The sequence below is a fragment of the Wyeomyia smithii genome, chromosome 2, assembly GCF_029784165.1.
Source record: "Wyeomyia smithii strain HCP4-BCI-WySm-NY-G18 chromosome 2, ASM2978416v1, whole genome shotgun sequence".
In the NCBI taxonomy this organism is placed as follows: Eukaryota; Metazoa; Arthropoda; class Insecta; order Diptera; family Culicidae; genus Wyeomyia; species Wyeomyia smithii.
In genome coordinates, this window is record NC_073695.1 from 242067399 (window position 1) to 242087880 (window position 20482).

General features: G+C 39.5%; 1 protein-coding gene across 2 annotated transcripts in view; it reads left to right on the forward strand.

Annotated features, from left to right (window-relative positions):
- Positions 1-19854, forward strand: part of LOC129720782 (cyclic AMP response element-binding protein A) — a 227288-nt gene extending 207434 nt beyond the window's left edge. For both annotated transcript variants that reach the window (XM_055672522.1, XM_055672525.1), the window contains exons 3-6: positions 15469-16067; positions 16130-16678; positions 16744-16887; positions 16952-19854. In XM_055672522.1, coding sequence (XP_055528497.1) covers positions 15469-16067; positions 16130-16678; positions 16744-16887; positions 16952-17152 — 1493 coding nt within the window. In that variant the 3' untranslated portion in view covers positions 17153-19854. The remainder of the gene's footprint in view (positions 1-15468; positions 16068-16129; positions 16679-16743; positions 16888-16951) is intronic.
- Positions 19855-20482: the final 628 nt, after the last annotated feature.

Consider the following 20482-nt stretch of genomic DNA (forward strand, 5'->3'; position numbering starts at 1 on the left):
ACTTCTCCAGGGAATTATAATTGGTGATATTTGGCAAGAGGAACGAGTATCGGTATAGTAGAACAGTAAGCGTGTAAGGAAGAGTAGCACATTACACACAAGCACTGATGAACAATAATAATAAGCATGCCACTTCTCAATAGCGGTATTGCTATTAACAGAAGTGCGGGATACAGCAGACATCCGGGCATATCTCACGATAGATCTACGATTCTGGTCGCAGTGAGGAAGCCCATACAGATTAGCGAAAAAACACTTTCGAAGATCGAAGAAAAAATCTCTAAATTGAACTCAGAATTGCTGCAAAACGCTTTTGAAGCTTAAAGAAGGTCAGAATGTGAAAACAAAATCCCAGATTGACATCTGAATGAGGAAAAAAGGAGTATGTTCGACATTTTAGTTGTTTTGGTTAAATCTGTCACTTAGTTTAGTCTACTACCAAAATTACTACCGAAATGTTGTCTATGAATAAGTTGTAAATAAAATGGCATATTCAAATTAGAAACTCTAAATTGCCAAATTAAATTTTGAAATATTTAAAAAACGGAACTATTTCAATTGAAACTACTACTGAAAATATATTGCATCATTGAAATTAGATTTTTTTTAAATTGAAATTGACAAAAAAAAACTTCTTACATTTCTACATCCTGAGATTTTTTTTAAAGTTTAGGAATTAAGTCGAGTTTTGCCGAAAAACTAATTCAACTTTTTTTGTATTAAAATAAAATTTAGTATTTATTTTCTAGGTAATTTTCCAAATTTAAATTCGTGATAACTTGAAAATAGATAAATTCAGGATGTTATTCAATGCAAGTTTTTTAACTTAAAATGACTATTTGAAGGTTTCGAATGTTAAAATACAAAAAAAAATTGAAAAATGTTGCAATTGAATTTCGGAAACATAACCTTCAATAGAAAATTTGTCTATTATTTCTCCATCATGCACCTTTAACCTAAAGTTTTCTTATAATTTCAAATTCTTTCAGCAAAAAAAAACATTTTTTTTGTGATGTATATTTTTTTACAAGCCATGTTTTTTTCCCTACAATCCATCCTCAGACAGTTCTATACAATCGAATGAATATTTGAATGTATTTTCAGATTATTTGGCGAGGCTTTGCTCTAATGCCAAAAGAAATTACCTAAAAATATTACCACGTGATTCAGCAGCGACCCCCTAGCTGAAGTCAAAAGCAATTATCGAACAGAAAGCGATTAAGTCAACGAGTGAATCGTGTGACGTTTTTTCTTTCTTCTGACTCTTTTCCGCTTCGAAAAACCAAATGCAACATTGTTTCCACGGTGATTTCGCGGCTAATGCGATTCCGAATGGCATTTTTTTATTTCGCTTCCTTTCGTAGACAGGGGTAAAAAAAACCAGCAGCAAGTGGCCAAGCTTTCGGTATGGGAAAAATCATTACATCAAGCGGCCGCCGGCCGATCAAGTGTATCATGATTGAAACCAGCTTTTTCCTTTCAGTGCACTTTTTTGTGCAACAAACGTTAAAGCTGCTTGAAATTTTCATTATAATTATTCAATTAAGCGTTGCTTGTTTGCTTTCCTCCTCACCCGTGCCAGTGCTGCGCGTTTTTTCCACGAAAGGACAGACAGTTTTCCACGCCATTCATCCAATCGCTCGCTCACTCACTGACTCCAATTATGTGTATGCATTCGATCAGTCATCCAACGAATTGCAATCGATGACGGTGATTATCAACGGTGTATGGATTTATTATGGTTATTAATTAGATGTAGATAATTTCAACGTCCTTCGCGACTTCTTCTTGTGTTCACCTTCGTCCGTGTTTAAGCGCTGAATGTCGTTGATTTCCGTTCGTGTCTGTTTTTTTTGTCACACGACTGTCGTGGCATTTCGGAATGTCACACCATTTCCAGCCAGAAATAGTTGACATTTTTCCAATCATTAGCCTATTCGCTGCTGCTGCTTCGGCTACGGTTGCTACGATCGGTGGTCATTCGTTGGGGTGGCTATAAAAGCCAACCGTAATATTTATATGCCCGATGTTTATTGATTAATCATCTGATTCTGGCTCCTTAAAAACGACTATGAACGGTGGTCATTTGCGGTGATTATTATTGATGCCGTTGTTTCCATTACGATACCGACTGTTTTGCTGGTCGTTGACGGTGATGGAGGAGTCTAAAGAGAGGAGATCTAAACTAACCCGCCATGGAAACCATCGCAGCAGCAGCAGTCAGTGTTGGTTGTTTGATTGGTTGCCAGATTTGTTTGCGCTTCGTGTGCCGCACACGTGTGCAATTTGTAACGGTGATGGCAAGTGTGACCATAAACAAAGCACGAGCTTCATTACACAACGATTACGACGGTTGGTGGCTCCGGGAAAGTCGTTCGGTTGATGCTTATTTGGATTATATTTTTTGATTAGTAGATTTTTCAGTTGCTTTCATCTTGATTGCAACGAGTAAAACGAAAATTAGGACGGCCCACGGATTTCAACCTAGAATCACTTGCACTATACAATTATCTACATCTCAAGATGAAAAGAAAAAGACTGAAAAGAGTTTGTTTTAATTGGTTTCACTAGATTTAAGTATTCTAATTCATTAGTTTGTCCTCAACTTTATTCAACATACTGCGACTATTCGGTACGCCGATTTCGAGACATTTTTAATTAGGGTTATTTTTCACCTAGAATTTTGTTCGTGAGAAATAACACAATTGATTTTTGATTTTTTCATCCTAACGTTTCAATCCTTTAACTTGTCGATCTCAAGGCTCTGAGATCTAATAAAATTCGCGGAGACGTTGGATAATCGATCTACATATTTGGAAACCGGCTAACAATTAACGCAACAACAAACCGCAGAAAGTGCCCAGAGCAGCACGTCTTACCAGCTTCGATGTAGCGGAGATTAGAGCCCGGACATCGTACCTACTTACATCCGAACCGGATCGCCCAAGATACCCATATTGGTGCACGATTAGAGAGTGCAATTTTCACACCACACAAGCTACAAGTCCGGTCGGTCGGGTTAGTTCCGCTTCGCAGAATGTCTGCTACAATTGTTGCTAGTCTGGAGACAGCAAAGATAGAAGAGCCGTAGTAAGCACATCGGTGGCGGAAGGGATATCATATGTTATTTCTTACCCAGGTTCGCCGCTTCAATTAGAGCATTTCAGAAATTTTTTATCTCCTAGAAGCGGCTTGTAGCGGCGCAGTAGGCTGGCGTAACACCTCACACTTACACTGTGCGTTGATTGATCGTTTTGTTGTTGTTTTTTTTTATTTCTTCAATAATTTTGCTATTAGCCGAAAGCAGAATCAAGCTTGTCGCCATCAGATATCACCGCACGGCAAGGCCAATGCCGTTGGTTAATGGCTTACTCGCTTAGGAGAAGTTAGGAGTGGTCGCGCGATGGGGCTTTCCATGACATTCTTACTGTTTAAACGGTGCAAGTCAGTCGCCGGAAAGAGAAGCAATAATAACAGAAGCAAGAGTGACGACATCCAGAGGAAAAAAAGATATGCAAAACGGTGCCCCAGCGATTCAGCGAAATTCCTTCACAACGTACGTAGAATTTGTCGCCGGCGGTGAAGCGGATTAAGACATAAAACGAGCGGTACTTCAAGGTGGATTACCCAATCCGGGCGACGACGGTGGACGCCGGGACGAACAATTACAGTGAAGCTCAGCCGGCAGCCATATATAACTCTTCGTTTGTTTGGGGACCCCCTTTTTTAAGGTGCACAGTGAAATTGCCTCGACACAAGAAGCCGTTTTCGCACAAAACAAAACAAGAAAATGTTTCAATTTAAATAAATAACTCACAAGGGTTCGAGTGCAAACAAATTCGATAAAGGAGGACACATAAAAGCCCGCGAGCGTCAGCTGCGCTCGAATTTGAATACAATCGTTTGGATTTGCTTGCACCACTCTGGTGAGGTCTTTTAGACCCGTTCAGAGCCACAGCCAGTAGGCTGCGATTTGAGGATCACCAATGTTACGGGATGCTAAATTTGACGGCATGGCCTGCCCAGCCGTCTAACAGGAGCTATTGTTTGATCACTCCTTTCGAACGGGAGCAGTGCTGGCAGAGATTCCCCAAACCTATGTGATCGGCACTTTTCGATATAATGGGAAGTGCCTCAAGACAAATTGTGGAACGTGCTTCGTCTCAACGGCTTGCTCAGTTGAGTGATTTATTAGGCCTGTCGATAAAACCTTAAAAAATTGGTAGGTAATTAAGAAAGTGGGTTTCACGTTTTGTGTCGTTTAGGTTCTACCGTGCGTCCGTAAATCAAGCATGACAGTTGCAATCCATTCTCGGAGGCAATAAAACGAATCAGTTTAAACGACTCCTGTGCAACATTGTCGGTTTTGTGGTTTAAATTTCGAAACTGCGTTTCTCCTGGTTGATATTTTGACCAGCCAACAGCGAAAGGTTAATCCGAGCCGGTGGTAAACTTTGTCCGGTGGCGTAAAGTGCACCGACTGGTAGCGGAGGAAGAAATGTCAGCTCCATTATTAGCCAATTAGCCATGAAATGTGCAGGTTTATGGAGGCTGAATAATCGCAAATACCGACGGCACGACGACGGTAGCGCGAGGAAAGAGAAATCCCATAGGCCCCTGGAGTTGTGGATCAGTCGGTTAGAAGGTTGCTTTGGAGCGATCGGCGCTACTCGCAACCGGCGGAGATTCCCCAGGCGACAGCTTTAATATTCAAATAAAAAATTTTAAATATTTTTCATACATTCGAAAAGCTAAAGCAATTTTCTAAAAGACATCTCTTGACAACTTTACTCCATCTTTTGTTATTGTTTTGACATTAGATTTATATTAAAGAAAGATCAAAATCTTCAACCTTTCCAATTTTTGAATTTTATGAAACATTGTATTTGTTTTCGACTAGAGAAAACATGACTTTTCCTCAGTTGTTTGGATCATTCCGACTCAATAATTATTCTTCGAAAAGGCTAATATTTGTAAGTCGGAGGAATCTTTGAAAATGAGTAACTAAAAATTTTTGACGTCTACAAAAATGCTGTCTATGGCACTGAAAACTGCGACGCTTTCTTTTCTTTGTTTCTTGTGTGTGATCAAGAACCGTGAGAGCTGCAAAACTATGCGAAATTCTAGTTTATGTTTCGAGTTGACATACTTAATTACGGTAAATTTTAGCAAACCAGTTTCGAATTCTTTCGAGGACAATGAACTTGTCACGATGACCAAAAGTCGATGTTCCCATAATGACCTACTGCGCGGTTTCTTTTACAGATTAGCATTTCTAATAGATTCCTTTCCACGAATCGATACTCCAGCCGATCGAAGACGGCCGCAGAACCCAATCTCATTCCCATAAACCACAGACGGCTTCGTTCTCTGGCTAAGCAAACAATCTTTTCCGCATGAACTAACGCGCGCGCGGACCACCAAAGTTCAACGATCTCTTCTACCATCTCATTTCACGTAGATTTTGTAATTTTACAAACAGTTTTTTTATCACCTCCCCACTACCTGCCTATTCTTCATTCTTCCCACTACTGTACGGGTTTCTTGTTTTCTAAAGATGATCCGCACCCAACCATGATCAACCACCGCTTTTTTTCCTGCGTAAACATACCCATATACGCATCTCACGATCCATCAAATCACACTCCCCCCTCCCTGGCCCTTTCTCTCCTTCTTCGATCCGACATTTAGCACTGTCATAAAAATTAATATACCTTACCTTGGCAGTTCCTTTTCTTCACAGTCGTTCGCAAGATTTTTGCTAGGGGAAAGCAATTTATATAACTGATAAAAAGAACTAATATTTCTAATTTACTAAACTTTCCACAAATATATTTTTCTATCTTTTTACACACGCTTCTCCACACCGACCTTGGAGCAACACAACCGCGATCCCGAACCCCCGATTAACGGATCATTTGAATAAGGTTCGATCGGTCGACAGCTTTCGCGCCAAACCGCGATCCGCGAAATCCAATCCAATCCAGCAAGAGCGGGAAGAGCAAAAAAAAAACAACAAACAAACAAACACTCTCCAACTCGTGTTTTTCGCCCGCCGGCCCTGGAGCGTAAAAACACGCTTCTTGCGCTGGCCGCGCACAGTGCAGGCCATGAAATCGTTTCAGCACTGAAAATTAATTTCTACTTCCGGACTTGAATGCCCGGAAAAAGCACCTCCCTCCCCGTTCCCAGTTTCCCGATGGGAAGAGAGGATAGAAAAAAAAAAACAACAAATGCACTTCATTCATGGTAACACCAACAGTATTAACAGCAGCAGCAACAGATCGGCCAACTAGATCGCCTAGCGCTATAGTCCATGTTAATTATCTTCCATTTTACTGCTCATTTGTTTTTTTTTTGTTTCTACTTCTTCAGTTTCGTTCGTTCTTCCATTTATTTGTGCAGCGTGCAACGGTGGCTGCGCTCTCCAATAACCCTTTCGGGGCGAATCAGTACATTGTTTTTAATGTTTCTGTTTTGAATTTCGGTCATTTATATACCACTTGTAGTAACATAAGGTAAGGGCTACAAGAGCTTTCCTTTACTGCGCAAAACCCGTTAAGAATAATTAAACTCATTGTAGATATAAATACGTTTAAATACTATTTTCTTGCTCCTACGGGTATTGAAATCTGGTTCAATCACCAACACGAATATAAAATCTTACCACATAAAAATGGAAATTTGACTTGTTTTTAAAAACCTAGGGCTAGCTCTAGTGTTGTCCGGTTCTGATGACTTAAACCCACTTCTAACAATGAAAAAACTGATGATAACAGCAACGGCGTCAGCCATTTACAATGTAGGGTAAGGAACGGCTTGAGTAGTGGTTCCTAATTCAAAGTCCAAGGAAACAGACTTTAAACTCTTAAAGTTTGATCAATATTGACAATTTCGATAACGGGAACGGAAATTTTGGTCACACTGGTCAACACTGACGTGGCCCTAAAGCTCAAACTGGAAAATATGAAAGATTCTAAGTTTTAAGCCATTTCTGTGAATTTAGGTGCCCCCAGCCACTAAGAATTTGTTTGTGATTTTAATAAGTTTTCTTGTAAACATAACGTTGAAGCGACGAACCCGGCGAGCAAGTACTATGCGAACTATCACGTAAGTTGACACGATTTGGTAATGGCTAGGGTCACCAAAATTCACAGAAATGGTTAAAAAGTTGTAATCTTTCTAAGGCAGCTGTTTCGAGCTTCAGGGTAGCATTTGTTCGCTTCTGTCAACCAGTGTTATCTAACTGTCTTACGAATTGTATAAAGTACCGTTACAGACAGACAGACAGACAGACAGACAGATAGACAGACAGACAGACAGACAGACAGACAGACAGACAGACAGACCCAGCATAGAAAAATCGATTTTAGAAATATCTGCACAACATTTTTTTTAAAGTTTTGTATGAAAACTTTTTCCGAGAAGACGAATCTTTTGAGATCAATTGCTAAACGAAATTCCAGGTAGTACATTTTCATTGACACCCTAATGCTCCTGTTCGCTAATTGCTATCCGTCATCGCTCCCACTTTTTGACATTGCAAACAGTTGTCAGTTTCGCATCGAATACTGATCAATTTTTTTTGTTTTTATGTATTTTTCATGAATTCGAATCACTGAATAATGTGAACAAGACCGATTGTTTGTGCGCGTTTTTATCTCCACGTAATTTCTTCATTACAAGTGTATTTTGCGCAAATAAATGGTGAAATCAACTAAAATTACTAGTGTTGGTGTTCCAAATAACAGAACTATCGGAATATGCAGCCTTAGGAGGATTTCGTGCGAAATAAGTGATATTATTCATTTTGATTTGTTTTCTGTTCGAGTTGTTTGCGTTGACATGCTATATGCTCAACTGCAATTGGTTTTTGACATGTAGGCGGCGTTGTATTTTTTTACTTCGATCATCGACGCGTAGAGGTAGAATAATACAGATCTGTAAATAAACAGAGGATGTCTTGTTCATACGAATGCGTCACTTAGCACATATTTTTAGTGTTTCGGGTGTATGTTTCGAGAACATTGGACTTCGTTCGCGTAGGTCTTATTTGACAATGTTCAACTAAAAGGTGAAGCCCCTTTAGGCTGGCTGACTAAAGATCGATTTGATACTCATGAAAATTACGTCAAACCGGTGGATAAAAATAAGCGTATAGCGTATAGCGTATCCGTTCCCCAACAGTTGCAAGGACGTGGCCAGGGCAGTAACAATTATCTGGAGACATCTGATTTTTGTTTAGCAACATTTGATTAGATCCCAAATTTCATATTGCTGCTCACAAACGAGGGTAATTTATTCTCGTAAACAGAGTATTGTTGCTGACACCACCTACGAAGTTGTGCAGCTGTTTATGCTATGCTATGCTAATTCGAATCTCTGAATCACGTTTTGAATTGTTTTCTCATCTTTGCAAAGAATCCAAAGCAAAGAAATCACCGGTTTTCATTTTTTTTGCATTTTTTTTTCATTGCCCGGAACCCTGGAATCTCCCGGGAAATCGAGTTTTTACTGTCCGATTCCTCGGATGCAATAAACCGTCGGGAAATTTACGCTCTAGTAGAAATAAGATGAAAAAATGAGGGAAGAGATAGAGAGAGAGCAACAGGAAGAGATGGAGAGGTAGAGATAAAAACAAATAAGAAAATGAACAGAGAAAAAGAGAGACAGAATAAAAGATAGATTGAGATGATTTGAGTACAGAATCATTTTCTAAAATATAATACCTAATTTTCTTTTCTTAATTTTCGATAAGCAAAGGTTGCATACGTTGAGTGATATGGTGTAAAGCAGCTATTTTATGTTGTAAGGAGTGGTTAGAAATGCTAGGTGTTATCCGTTCTGTGTTCGTGGGTTTCCCAAATCAAATCAAAGTGGTCAGAGTTTTTAAGATCAAACCGGAAATTTTTTGAATACCATTTAATATTTAAAAAAATCCAGGTCCCCTTGTCTTAAAACGCCCAAAAAATATCGTTCATGTAGCTCCACCAACGATGTGGTGAGGAATCTGCCATTGAAACAATTCACATAGGAAAGATGAAAAAAGATTTCCCATCGGTGCTCCTTTTGTTTGTTTGTAATATTCCCCACCAAACGAAAAATGATTCTCTTCCATGCAAAGTCGAGTTAACCTCAAGTAGCTGGGTATTTGCCAAGGGTTGTCACACCGATGGGAGAAAAGAAAATCTTTCGTAAAATGTATAGCTTCTTCCGCTGGGACATTCGGTGAAAGTGCTTCGACATTAAACGGAACCATTGTTTCGTCAGTGTTGATACCTCCTGAGGATTTAAATTTTCAACAAAATCTACTGTAATCTTACTTAATAGATCGACTAGGAAATTTGCTCGGTGCTGATTTCATTACTTAATTTTAATTGTCAGGGGATTAGAGAAAGAAAGAAAGATAGGAAGAAATAAATAGGGAAAATTAGAGAGAGATTACGAGAGAAAAGAAGGAAGAGGGATAGAATGAGAAAGAGAGAAAAAAGGATGAGTTGAAAGAGTGCACAAGCAGTAAAACGAATGAGATGAAAAAGAAACCAACCCTGCTAGAATAGTTTTCAAGGTTTGTTACAAACTCTATCATTTCATCGCTGTCAACTCATGATAACGTACTTAAAACCATGAACAACCTCTAGCAAATTTGGAGAGTTTCATAAATCTGGTTCAAATTCAATCTATAAAACAATTTATGAATTCATGCCTCTTATCCAGACAACTCAACGAATACTTGATACACAACCTTTCATGTCCCCCGCAGCCTGAATATCGGGCGAAGCACGACAACGGCGTTGATCAATATAGAAAATGACTTAAGTTGTGCCTGGGAAGCAAGAAACAAGTAGCAGTCTTAGCTCTTCATGATTTTAGTAAAGCATTTGGTTTTATAAACCACCAATTGTTTCGGAATTAACGTCGATCTATGTTTCGTTTGGATAGAACAGCGATTGAACTCACCAATTCTTATCTGGCCGAACGATTCTAATTTGTTGAGTTTAAGTACAAAAAATCATCATACCTACTAGTATGTTCTGGCGTACCACAAGGCTCTATTCTAGGCCCTCTCTTATTTTTAATATTTATCAATGACATTCTTAACGAGACTCACTGCATATACCATTTATATGCTGATGAGTTTCAACTTTATCTCTAGGTACAGTTAACCACGACATAGAAGAAATTGTACGCTGGAGTAAAATAAACAGATTAAGTTTAAATGCGAAAAAGACACAAGCTATAATTTTAAAAACTATGTCAACGACCCTCGTGAGTACTCTATCAATTATTGTTGATTAGTGCCCTATTCAACTGAGGTAAAGAAGTTAGGCGTTCTCTTGGACTCTCATCTCGACTGGAGAGCTCAAATCAACGTAACATGTCAAAAAATATTTAACAGTCTTTATTCTTTGGTTTTACTGAATTATTCATCACCTGAACCGACCAGACTCAAATGAGCCAAAAGTTAAATTTTTCCTCTATTCAATAATGCGGATGTATTGTACTTTTCTGTTTCGAGCTATATTACAAAAAAGTTGAAATTAGCATTCAAAAATTTTGGGAATTACATTTGAAAACCATATAAAATCAAGAAAGTCTCTTCAAACCTACAAAATTTAAACTGAACCACCATCATATTTGCAAAATCTCTTTGTTTATTTAGAATCCTCCAGAAATATGAATCAGTCAATCTATGCAATAATCTACCTCAAAATTGTAAGCGGGCTTCTTCATATCTTGCATTTAAAAGATCGTGTAATCTAACTTTCTCGCCAAGGAACTAATCATCATATTAGTGTAGCGTGTGTGGTGTAGTATAAACTCTGAGAACCATGAAGGTAACTAATACTATGCTTTGTTAGCTTTATAAATAAAATAAATGAATTATTAAAACCCATCGATCCCATTCGTTTAATAAAATTGATAAAACTACGTACATTTCAAGTTTACAATTGAGAAAATCACGGTTTTTATAAGCGTTTATTAAAACATGGCTATCCGTTTGACGGAGTTTTACATTATTCACTCATCAGATGTTTCCAAAACTAAAACTTCTTAAGCATGACTAACACGATTTTTTATTGTCGCGCTAGTTCACAATTACTTACTGAACATTTAAGACAAACAATTTTTTTATTGAGTTCCGCCTAAAAGATCCATATTTTTTCAGTGAACGTTTCTTCTTTTTAGAAATTTTTTTTTACTAGACTGTATTCTTTTCTATGATATAAAATGGTTTTAGGAGAGCAGGAGTACCATAAAACATTGGTGAAAATTCTACCAAATTTTGAGGAAGTTCTCAGTGACATTTGAAATAAATATCAAGTGTGGAAATCACGCGCGAAGTGAATTACACATATTATTTTCGTTTGTCTTTACTTTCATATTTTTGAGCTCCAGAATAGGGGTTTTAAGACTTTCTGTGTCTCGAAAGGCATAATGTTGACTACGTTTTAATTCGACTTTACATCCATTTTTGTCTATTCAATATTTTTTAATGTGCTGCTTTTAGTTTTTTTTTTTTTTGCAAAAAATATTAGTATCGAGAAAGATAGAGCGAAATTGACAAAATCCGAGAGAGAAATCAAAAGAATAATACAATTATCGGGAAAGTGAATTTATGAGAAAAACCTAAATTGATCCACCTAGCGGTCAGACCCAGCCTTTCTCATTCAAACTTTTATTTGTAAAAATAGATTTACATGAACGCTTCAATCCAATAAATGTATGTTACTCTTTAGGTTCTAAAATATTGATGTTGTAATCTATACATATAAAAATGTAGTCCGGTCTGTCTGTCTGTTTGATCCATATAGGCTCGAAAACTACCGAACCAATCGACGTGAAAATTTGTATGTAGGGGTTTTTGGTCCCGATAAAGGTTCCTATGATAGTTTGAGACCCCTGCCTCTTCTGGAAAGGAGGGTTCCAATACAAATGAAACATACATTTCTGCACAACTCAAGAACAAACCAAGCAAATGAAACTGAAATTGGCATGTGGATGTTTTAAAGGGTAATAAATATGTCCATAATGGTTCGACGCCCCTCCCTCTTATGGAAGCACATGTTTCTGCACAAATTTCTGCACATCTCGCGAACTAATCAACTAAATGGAACCATATTTGGCAGGTGAATGTTTTTAGTGGTAACAAATATGTTCCATAATCGACCTCAGGCAACATTTTGGATATTGTTTTTGGCACATTTTGCATGTGTAGGATAAGTACAACGATACACCGTGCCCCAGTGCTGAGTCGAGAAAATTTCCAGCTCAAAAAGATCCTCGACATCGCTAACCACAGAGCCACGGGGACCACAAGAAAGATACACAGGAGCTGAATTCGACCACAGATACCATTTTGAATTCTAATATGGCGACTTCCGGCTACGGAAAACCAGCGGCAAACGACCAAATACCACCCAATATGGGTATTTTCGGAATCGTAATGATGCACTGGAGCCACAAATCGACTTCAGACACCATTATGAATTGTAGGATGGAAACTTGTGGTTTCTGGAAAACAGCGAAAAATGGCCGATTTCCGTCTAACATGAGTATCCCCGGATCTAGAATGATACACAGGAGCTGAAATCGAAAATGATCAAATTACACCCAATATGGGTGTTTTTTCAACCAGAATGACGCTCAGAGGCCAGAAATTATATTAAATACCATTTTGAAATCCAAGATGGCGGCTTCCGGTTTGTGAAAAACAGCCTAAAATAACCAAATACCATCCAATATGAGTATCTCTGGAACCAGAATGATGCAATGAGCTAACAATTGACCTCAGGCACCATTTTGAATCGCTAAATGGCAACTTATAGGAAACAGTCGAAAATGACCAAATAATACTCAACATGGATATTTCCGTAATCGAGATGATGCATAGAAACCAAACATTGATCCTTGACACCATTTTGAATTTAAAGACGACCACTGTTAGTTTCTGGAAAACAACCAAAATAACTAAATACCTCCTAATATGGGTATTTCCGGTGTTAGATTGATGCCAGAAAATTTGCTGAAAATGACCGAATACCACTCAATATGAATAAATTCAGAATTAGGGCGCCAAAAGCCAAAAGTCGAGAATGTTGTCATTTAGATAAAAAAAATAAAACCGATAAACCAAACGATTTGTCTTTTGACTTTGAACATATCCTATGGCCGATTCGTCGTGCATTTGCAGACTTTGAACACATCGCAAGGAATCAATGACTTTGGAACGTTCAAATAGTACAAAACCACATTTAAATTATGTTGAGGCCACATAAATATATCAATCAAAGCAGGTAAAGTTTTAAATAGTCTTTGAATTTCTTTTCTTTCCATAACTTTTGAGCCACATATCAAATTGTTATGAAGTTTGTTATTCGTAAGTTTGAGAGATGACTCGTTCGTATGACACTAGTTATGTTCAAATAAGTCATGTAATCTTTGAAATTATAGACTTTCGTTGTTTTATTAACAATTTAATACATAACGGTGGCTTAAGTTCAATTATAATCAAATGAAATGGGAACGTATATAATTCATCAGTTAACCCTTAACTAGCCCGCTCATCTGATAATAATATTGATCAAATCGGTTGTGTAGTTTTTGAGATAATGAAGTTTCGTGATTTTCACATTTTGGCACTTTACAGACGAAGTTACAGTCCGATTACAGTAAAATTCAATAGGGTGTTACGAGGCAGCTAGACTTATTAGTTGACACTAATTTTCTGGAAATCGGGTCAGCCATCTCTGAGAAAAGTGAGTGAGTTCGAGTAGTCTTTGGAATATGTTCCTTTTCATAGTTGGATTTCACATTTTTAAACATAACAGGCAAAGTAATAGCCCGATTGCAAAACAAATCAATAGGGTCTTATGGGGCAACTAGACCTTCTATGCGACACTGATTTTATGAAAATCGGTTCAGCCATCTCTGAGAAACATGAATGAGATTAGGCAGTCTTCAAAACACGTTCTTATCATAACTTTTGAACCACAAGTTCAATCTTTATGAAATTCAAAAGTTAAGGGTTTTTCAGGTAGCCCGTTCATTTGAAATCAATTTCGTTCAAATCGGTTGTGTAGTTTTCGAGATAATGATGTTTCATGATTTTTACATTTTGAACCATAACCTCTAAACTAAAAATCCGATTATAATGAAATTTAATAGGGTCTTATGGGACAAAGAGACCTTTCATCTGAAATTAATTTCATGAAAATCGGTCCAGCCATCTCTGTGAAAAGTGAGTGAGAATAAAAATCTGCACATACACACACACACACACACACACACACACACACACACACACACACATACAAAAAATGCTCAGCTCGTCGAGCTGAGTCGAGTGATATATGCCATTCGGCCCTTTGGAGCACTTTTATACTTTCGGTTTTGCAAGTGATTGCTATACCTTTCTAGGAGAAAGGCAAAAAGAATCGTTTTTTTTTCAATTAAAAGAGGTGAGGATTTCTTCCAAGACATAAAATGATTTTTGTTCCGGTCCTTAGCAAGCATTGGCAAGAATGCTCTTAGTGTTTTCCAAAACTAGTTGACATTTCCACCTGTTTACTTGGATTCCATTCCTGCAACCGTTTCGTTTGATAATAGAAAACAGTACAACAGACAGTCAGAATGTAACGTTAGGTGAAATTTTTCCCACTATCGTGTAAAACTTGATTCCGTCTGTTGTGAATTTAATCGTCGAACCACAAGTAGTCAGTTTATTAGGAAGCCTATTCTTTTATTCTTTCCGGCACTGATGTCCCGTGTCATTTCGCGCATAATCACATAGCTGCCGAAGGCTCTCCTCGTCTATTAAAACAATTTTCCCTTTTCATTAGAAATCATTTTTCGTCTAACAAGGGCCTCATCATCGGCGCAACCTCCGTCAATTAGGTACCGGTTTCCATTAACGTCACCCTCGTCTTTATCGTCGTCGACAACGACATCGTCATCGTCATCATGTCGACGCGAAATTACTTGTATAGACTTTTTTGTTCCGCGATAGAAGCCTGTACTTGTGGGTAAGATCGCGTTTGAAGAGACTGGTATTTTATGATTTTAATTGGATGTAAACACGTGCTAAAATACCAATGCTTCAAACGCCGGAAAACTGGTCGCCCGCTTTCGCAACACCACCAGCGCAGGCCGTGTGGCTGTCAGTGGTGATAAGGCACACACAGAGGCTCTGTTCCTAGGCGACACAGCATGCTGCACTTGATCAAATTGGACGCGCTTTATTAAGCACAAACCTCTCTTTCACAATGTGTTGTTTCCCTTTGCTTACGTAACTCATGGCGACCAGAGCGCCGCCGTATGACGACAGAAAACCGTTTTGTTTTTGAAGGTTTTGTGTGAAAACACTTGTTCAATCGAATTCGTTTTTGTGTGACGTCTTGCTACTTATCGTATCCACTGAGATAATCAAAAATATCAACTGATTTTTCTATCGTTTCAATTTTGCAGATATGGAAGAGGAATGCTATCCGGCAATTAGCATGAACGCCACAGCAAATGGCCAAAACAAACAGCAGATCATTCACAGGCATCAGCCGTATCTTCCCATTCCGATTGCTGCCTCCGCTGGCGGGTCGACCCTCATCTCTTTCGGTGCCCTCAAAAATGGCACCGGTGGAGGAGGAGGCGGTGGTTCTGGCGGTATGGTCAGCAATTTCTCCCTGTTGAACGCTCTTCAGCAGCAAGCCAGCGTCAATCAATCACAGCAGGCGCAGCTTGTGCTCGGCCAAGCGATCAGCCTGAACAACAATCACCTCACGCTGAACAACAACCTCGTCAAAAATTCAGCCAGCTTGCTGCTTCCTCCACCGTACTCCAGCAGCAAACGGAGCTGCTCAAATGATTCGTCTTCCTCCAGCTCGGGCAGCGATGTCGAGATCGACGAGTTGACGGTGAAGGAAGAACCGATGTCACCCAGTTCCAGCTGCCCACCGTCTCCGGTATGTGCCGGGGCTGGGGGTACAGTTCTCAACAGTTACGCCATTTCGACGGTGAACCTCGCCAGTATGGCCGCATACACACAATCCGATCTTGTGTTGGAGCACAAGGTACCTTCGACTGGATTTTTTTTGACTGTTTTAGATCATCTAAATACTTTTTATTCTTGCAGAACGGCACCCTCCAGCTCACACCCGCCTCGCAGAGTCTGCTAAAAAACCAGCAGATTGTCATAAACGGGAACACAATCTGTCCCATAAGCAGCAACGCTGCCACTCAATCTGCCTCCCAGCCGAAGATTGTGATGTCCAAGTTGAACATCAAAATGGAACCGCAGTCATCTACCTCCTTTGGGTTACCTCCAACACCTCCTTCCTCGCTGCCGAGCGATGAATCGGAAGGCAACCAGAGCCCGGAGCATCACACGTCACCCATGTCACCGCCTGCTGTGATCTCTGCCGTGTCACCCAGCAACAGCTCGAGTAGCAGTTCTAGCAGCAGCAGCAGTAGCAGTAGCTCAAGCGGAAGTTCACCCTCCAGCCGAAGGACGTCAGTCCATGCGGCGACTGGGGGAGCATCCGTGTCGGCCGGACCTTCCGCGGCTCCATCCACGACGTCCTCGAACGCAACGAACCAAGTTGTGGCTTCACGCGCCGTGGTTGCCAGTCAGAACGCAACCACAAGACAACCGATCCACACACCCCTCATCAGTAGTCAACCGGTACGAATCCTTTGGGCTTCTCATGCTAAAATTCGCTAAAACTCATGTATTATTTAACCTTGCAGAAAGGCTCAACAGGCACTCTCATTCTGACCGAGGAGGAGAAACGCACCCTGCTGGCTGAGGGCTATCCAATCCCGACTCGACTCCCGCTAACCAAAGCCGAGGAGAAATCCCTCAAGAAGATTCGGCGAAAGATAAAAAACAAGGTAAAACATTCCGTTTGTCACTCTATTATCATATGAGCTAATTTTTTTTCTCGCTCACCATTAGATCTCCGCTCAGGAAAGCCGTCGAAAAAAGAAAGAATACATGGACCAGCTCGAGCGCCGGGTGGAGATTCTCGTCTCAGAAAATCTAGACTACCGGAAGCGGGTAGAGTCACTCGAGGATTCCAACCAGAATCTGCTGGCCGAGTTGTCCAAGCTGCGGGCGCTCATCAACCGGCAGCAGCAAACCGTGCGGAAGATGTAATCAAGAGCGAGCTTCCTTCCGGACGCAAGAAACCCCATATCTCTGGATTTCCTAAACTGTAACAACAATGTACAAAGTAGTTAATTTTGTTTTAAGAGTGTTCCGCCCAGCGGAACCGCCAGAATTAGTTCGCGTTTTGCCTTGCTAGGATGATGCCGACCGATGAGTTTTGAAGTTCTCATGAAGTTTTCTCAACTCCCCGACCTTTCCCCGGTTAGATGCAAATTTTCGTGCAATATTTTTATAGCGTGTCTTCCTCTGCATGTCGTCGCTGACGACGGCGGTACTATTTATTTTTAGGCAAATTTTTCGACCCCTACCCGAACCTTCTTGCAACTCTCGGCTGAGGCCACAACCACAGGTGCAGCACCACACCACCCTAGTAACAATTTTGGTTTTATCAAAGTGTGATAGCGCTTACTACTGCCAAAACAGCGCTATAAAACTTTGATAAAACCAGTTTTGTTACTTGGGCAGACAAGAGATATTAAGATTGATTACATTAAAACAAAGTGCATTCCATTAACACAGTTAGCTAGTTTAGGGTCGAAGGATTGTTGCAAAAACTGCTCAACCCGGAGGCAGTTTGTTACTAGTTAGTAGGATCTAAGTAAAAAGCATAGTTGAAGCATGTAGGAAGGAGAGTATTTTTTGTAAGAGACCAATTTCGCAAGTTAAAGTAGAAACGAACCGAATCGATCGAGTGTGCCTTGAATGCAACGCCTTATGAAGTTGGGTTTCGCGATCGAACGCCGTGCGGCGCGGCTTACCCGTGCCGCCAGCGTAGAAAGCTTATCATTTTACTGCACAAAAACAGAAACGCTTGCAGCCCTCCCTCTGGTGGCGGCTAGCTTTGACTAGTAGAACCAACGGCAAACGTTTAATCGTAGCAAGCTGTCGAAAGACGGTTGCTCGCTTGACAGTGGATGCAGTTTTCAGCACCTAGATAGATAAGTTAATTTTGTTTAAAACAATATTATAGTAACATTTTTCGTTACAGCTGCTTGCAAGCCTAATCGTTAGTGTTTAAGTTGTTTTTTCTTCTCTCTGTTCAATGAATGATTTGTGTACATACAATAAGTGCAGAAACAGTGGATTAACCGGGTATAAAACTTTGTACGAAACACGTTTTCCTGCAAGACGCAGGGCGGACATCGGCAACGGTTGTAAATAGCAAGAGGAAAACACGAAGGTACAAGTTTTTTTTCTCAAATTCTTTAACAGAATCCCCTCTTTCGGAGTAACTCAATCAAATTGAGCGGACGTAATTGTTTTTCATGTTGAAATTTATTCCCCTTCGTCGGTAGCAGATTGTAGATTACTAGATTTTGTTGTTGTTGATGTAAAGTTTTGGCAGGACGGGCAGGAAACGGAAGTACGAGTACTTACGGGAACCAATTGATATAAATATAAAACGCCGTATATTTTTTTTCTTCTAGGTTAGTCAATACTTTCGAATCGAAGTTAGTTGATCGAAGAGTGAGAAGACGATAAGAGAATATATTTTATATACAAGTGTACATTGTTAATCAAACGATAGAATAACCAAACATTCAAGCTTAACTACTTAACGATAACGAGAAGATAGGAGAAGTTTGCTAGGTTTACAAAGATCTAAATTTGAGAAATGGAGGTATTGTCCCGGGGAACACAAGCAGCCGGGAGGCATTTTTGTACTTTGAATTTTAGAAAATATGTTGATAATGCTAGACAAAAGTGCAGTCGCTTACTGGAGACGCTCTGCGAGAGACCTAATCTACACTATTTATGAATTGGTGGTTTCTGCTTAGCAACAAAACCAATCCGAAATAGTTAAGAACGGAGTAAACAAGACCCCTAGTTTAGTAGCTGTAAGTGAAGACAGAGAAAAAATAATCTATTTCTGCCATTTTAACGATTAGTTTAACTTGAGGATAAGCAAGGAAAGAAGAAAAACTATTAGAATTGAATGAATAATTGTAATATTTAAGCTAGCTCAGTAAGCGCTATTTCGATGACTGATAAAATCATACTGATGATCAGAGAAAGTAATCATAATTGACCAACAATCTTCCGCAATTGTCATCTAATACACGGCTAATTATTGTGCAATTTATACCTTTTTTTCTTATTTAAATTGTTATCTATATTTTGTTCATGTTTATTATTTGTCTATTATTTTTAAACAAAACAAAAATCCATAAAATATGTTACCTACATCATTTTGAATTTAGTCATAAGCTGCTGATATCTTAACTAATTTGAGTAGTATTATTAATACAGACAAACACACACACGCAACACTTCTAATTGCAAGCTCTTCTATATAACGATGCTATTCCGACTGTAACCGCAATCGATGAACCAAGAATTTACTAGCATTGCGCATATTGCAAGCATTTATGAAATGACTGTATGTAGTTTACCAGCGTAAAAATCTATTCATACAACAGAGAACCACAGTTGAAAAAAAAAAAACGCAAACGTGTCCAAATCCACAACAAACTAAATACATCCATACCTTAGGCACACTGACATAAAACACACACATACACATATATACAGATAAATCGAGCGAGTTAAAAAAGCCAACATTGAGTCAATGAAAATCAAAACAGAAAATAAGAAACCTAACTCAGCTAAGCAAAACATCTGCTCAAACTTCTCTGTAAAAGTTACTTAACGAAAAACGAAAGGAAAATAAAATTGCATCTTATTATCGAGAGGCGCAACTGTTTTCACTAAGTACCCTCCTCGCGGTCCGCGAGGAAGGTTGCACCGAAAAATTCCTTTCGACTAATAATAACCGACTGTCGTTACTAGTACATCTCTTCAAATCGTGATATCCTCGTCCCTACTACTAGTGGGGTTGCATCTTGCACCCCGCGCACGGACCTACCTTACTGCTGAAAATTGCGCGTCCTAACTACCGAAATAGTTCGCGCTGAGAAAAGAGAAGAGACTGATGGTTTGTTCAAGTGCAGCCACTCGGATGCTGCGCCGGTCTGCATCGGCGGTGGTCATGGTTTTGCAGTGTTAGTTTGCTGCATCTGCTCCCGGTTTTTCACGAGATGAAAAACTATTTGCTCTGCTAGGTGTACCGTCGGTGCGGGGCCGCATTTTTGGCGGATAGTTTTCCACTTGAGCGAACCAAGGTGCGATGAATATTTACAACAGGGTCACGCAGAGGGAGAGCATTTTCTGGTTTACTGTTGTTCGGTTCGGGATAAAATTTTGGCGAAAGCTTGTGTTTGTGTGCAGAGTAAATTAAAATGTGCTTCCGCTGAGCTTTCCTGTGATCTGTTATAGTTAGGTTCGGAATTGTAGGAAGTCCATTTGAAAAAAAAATTC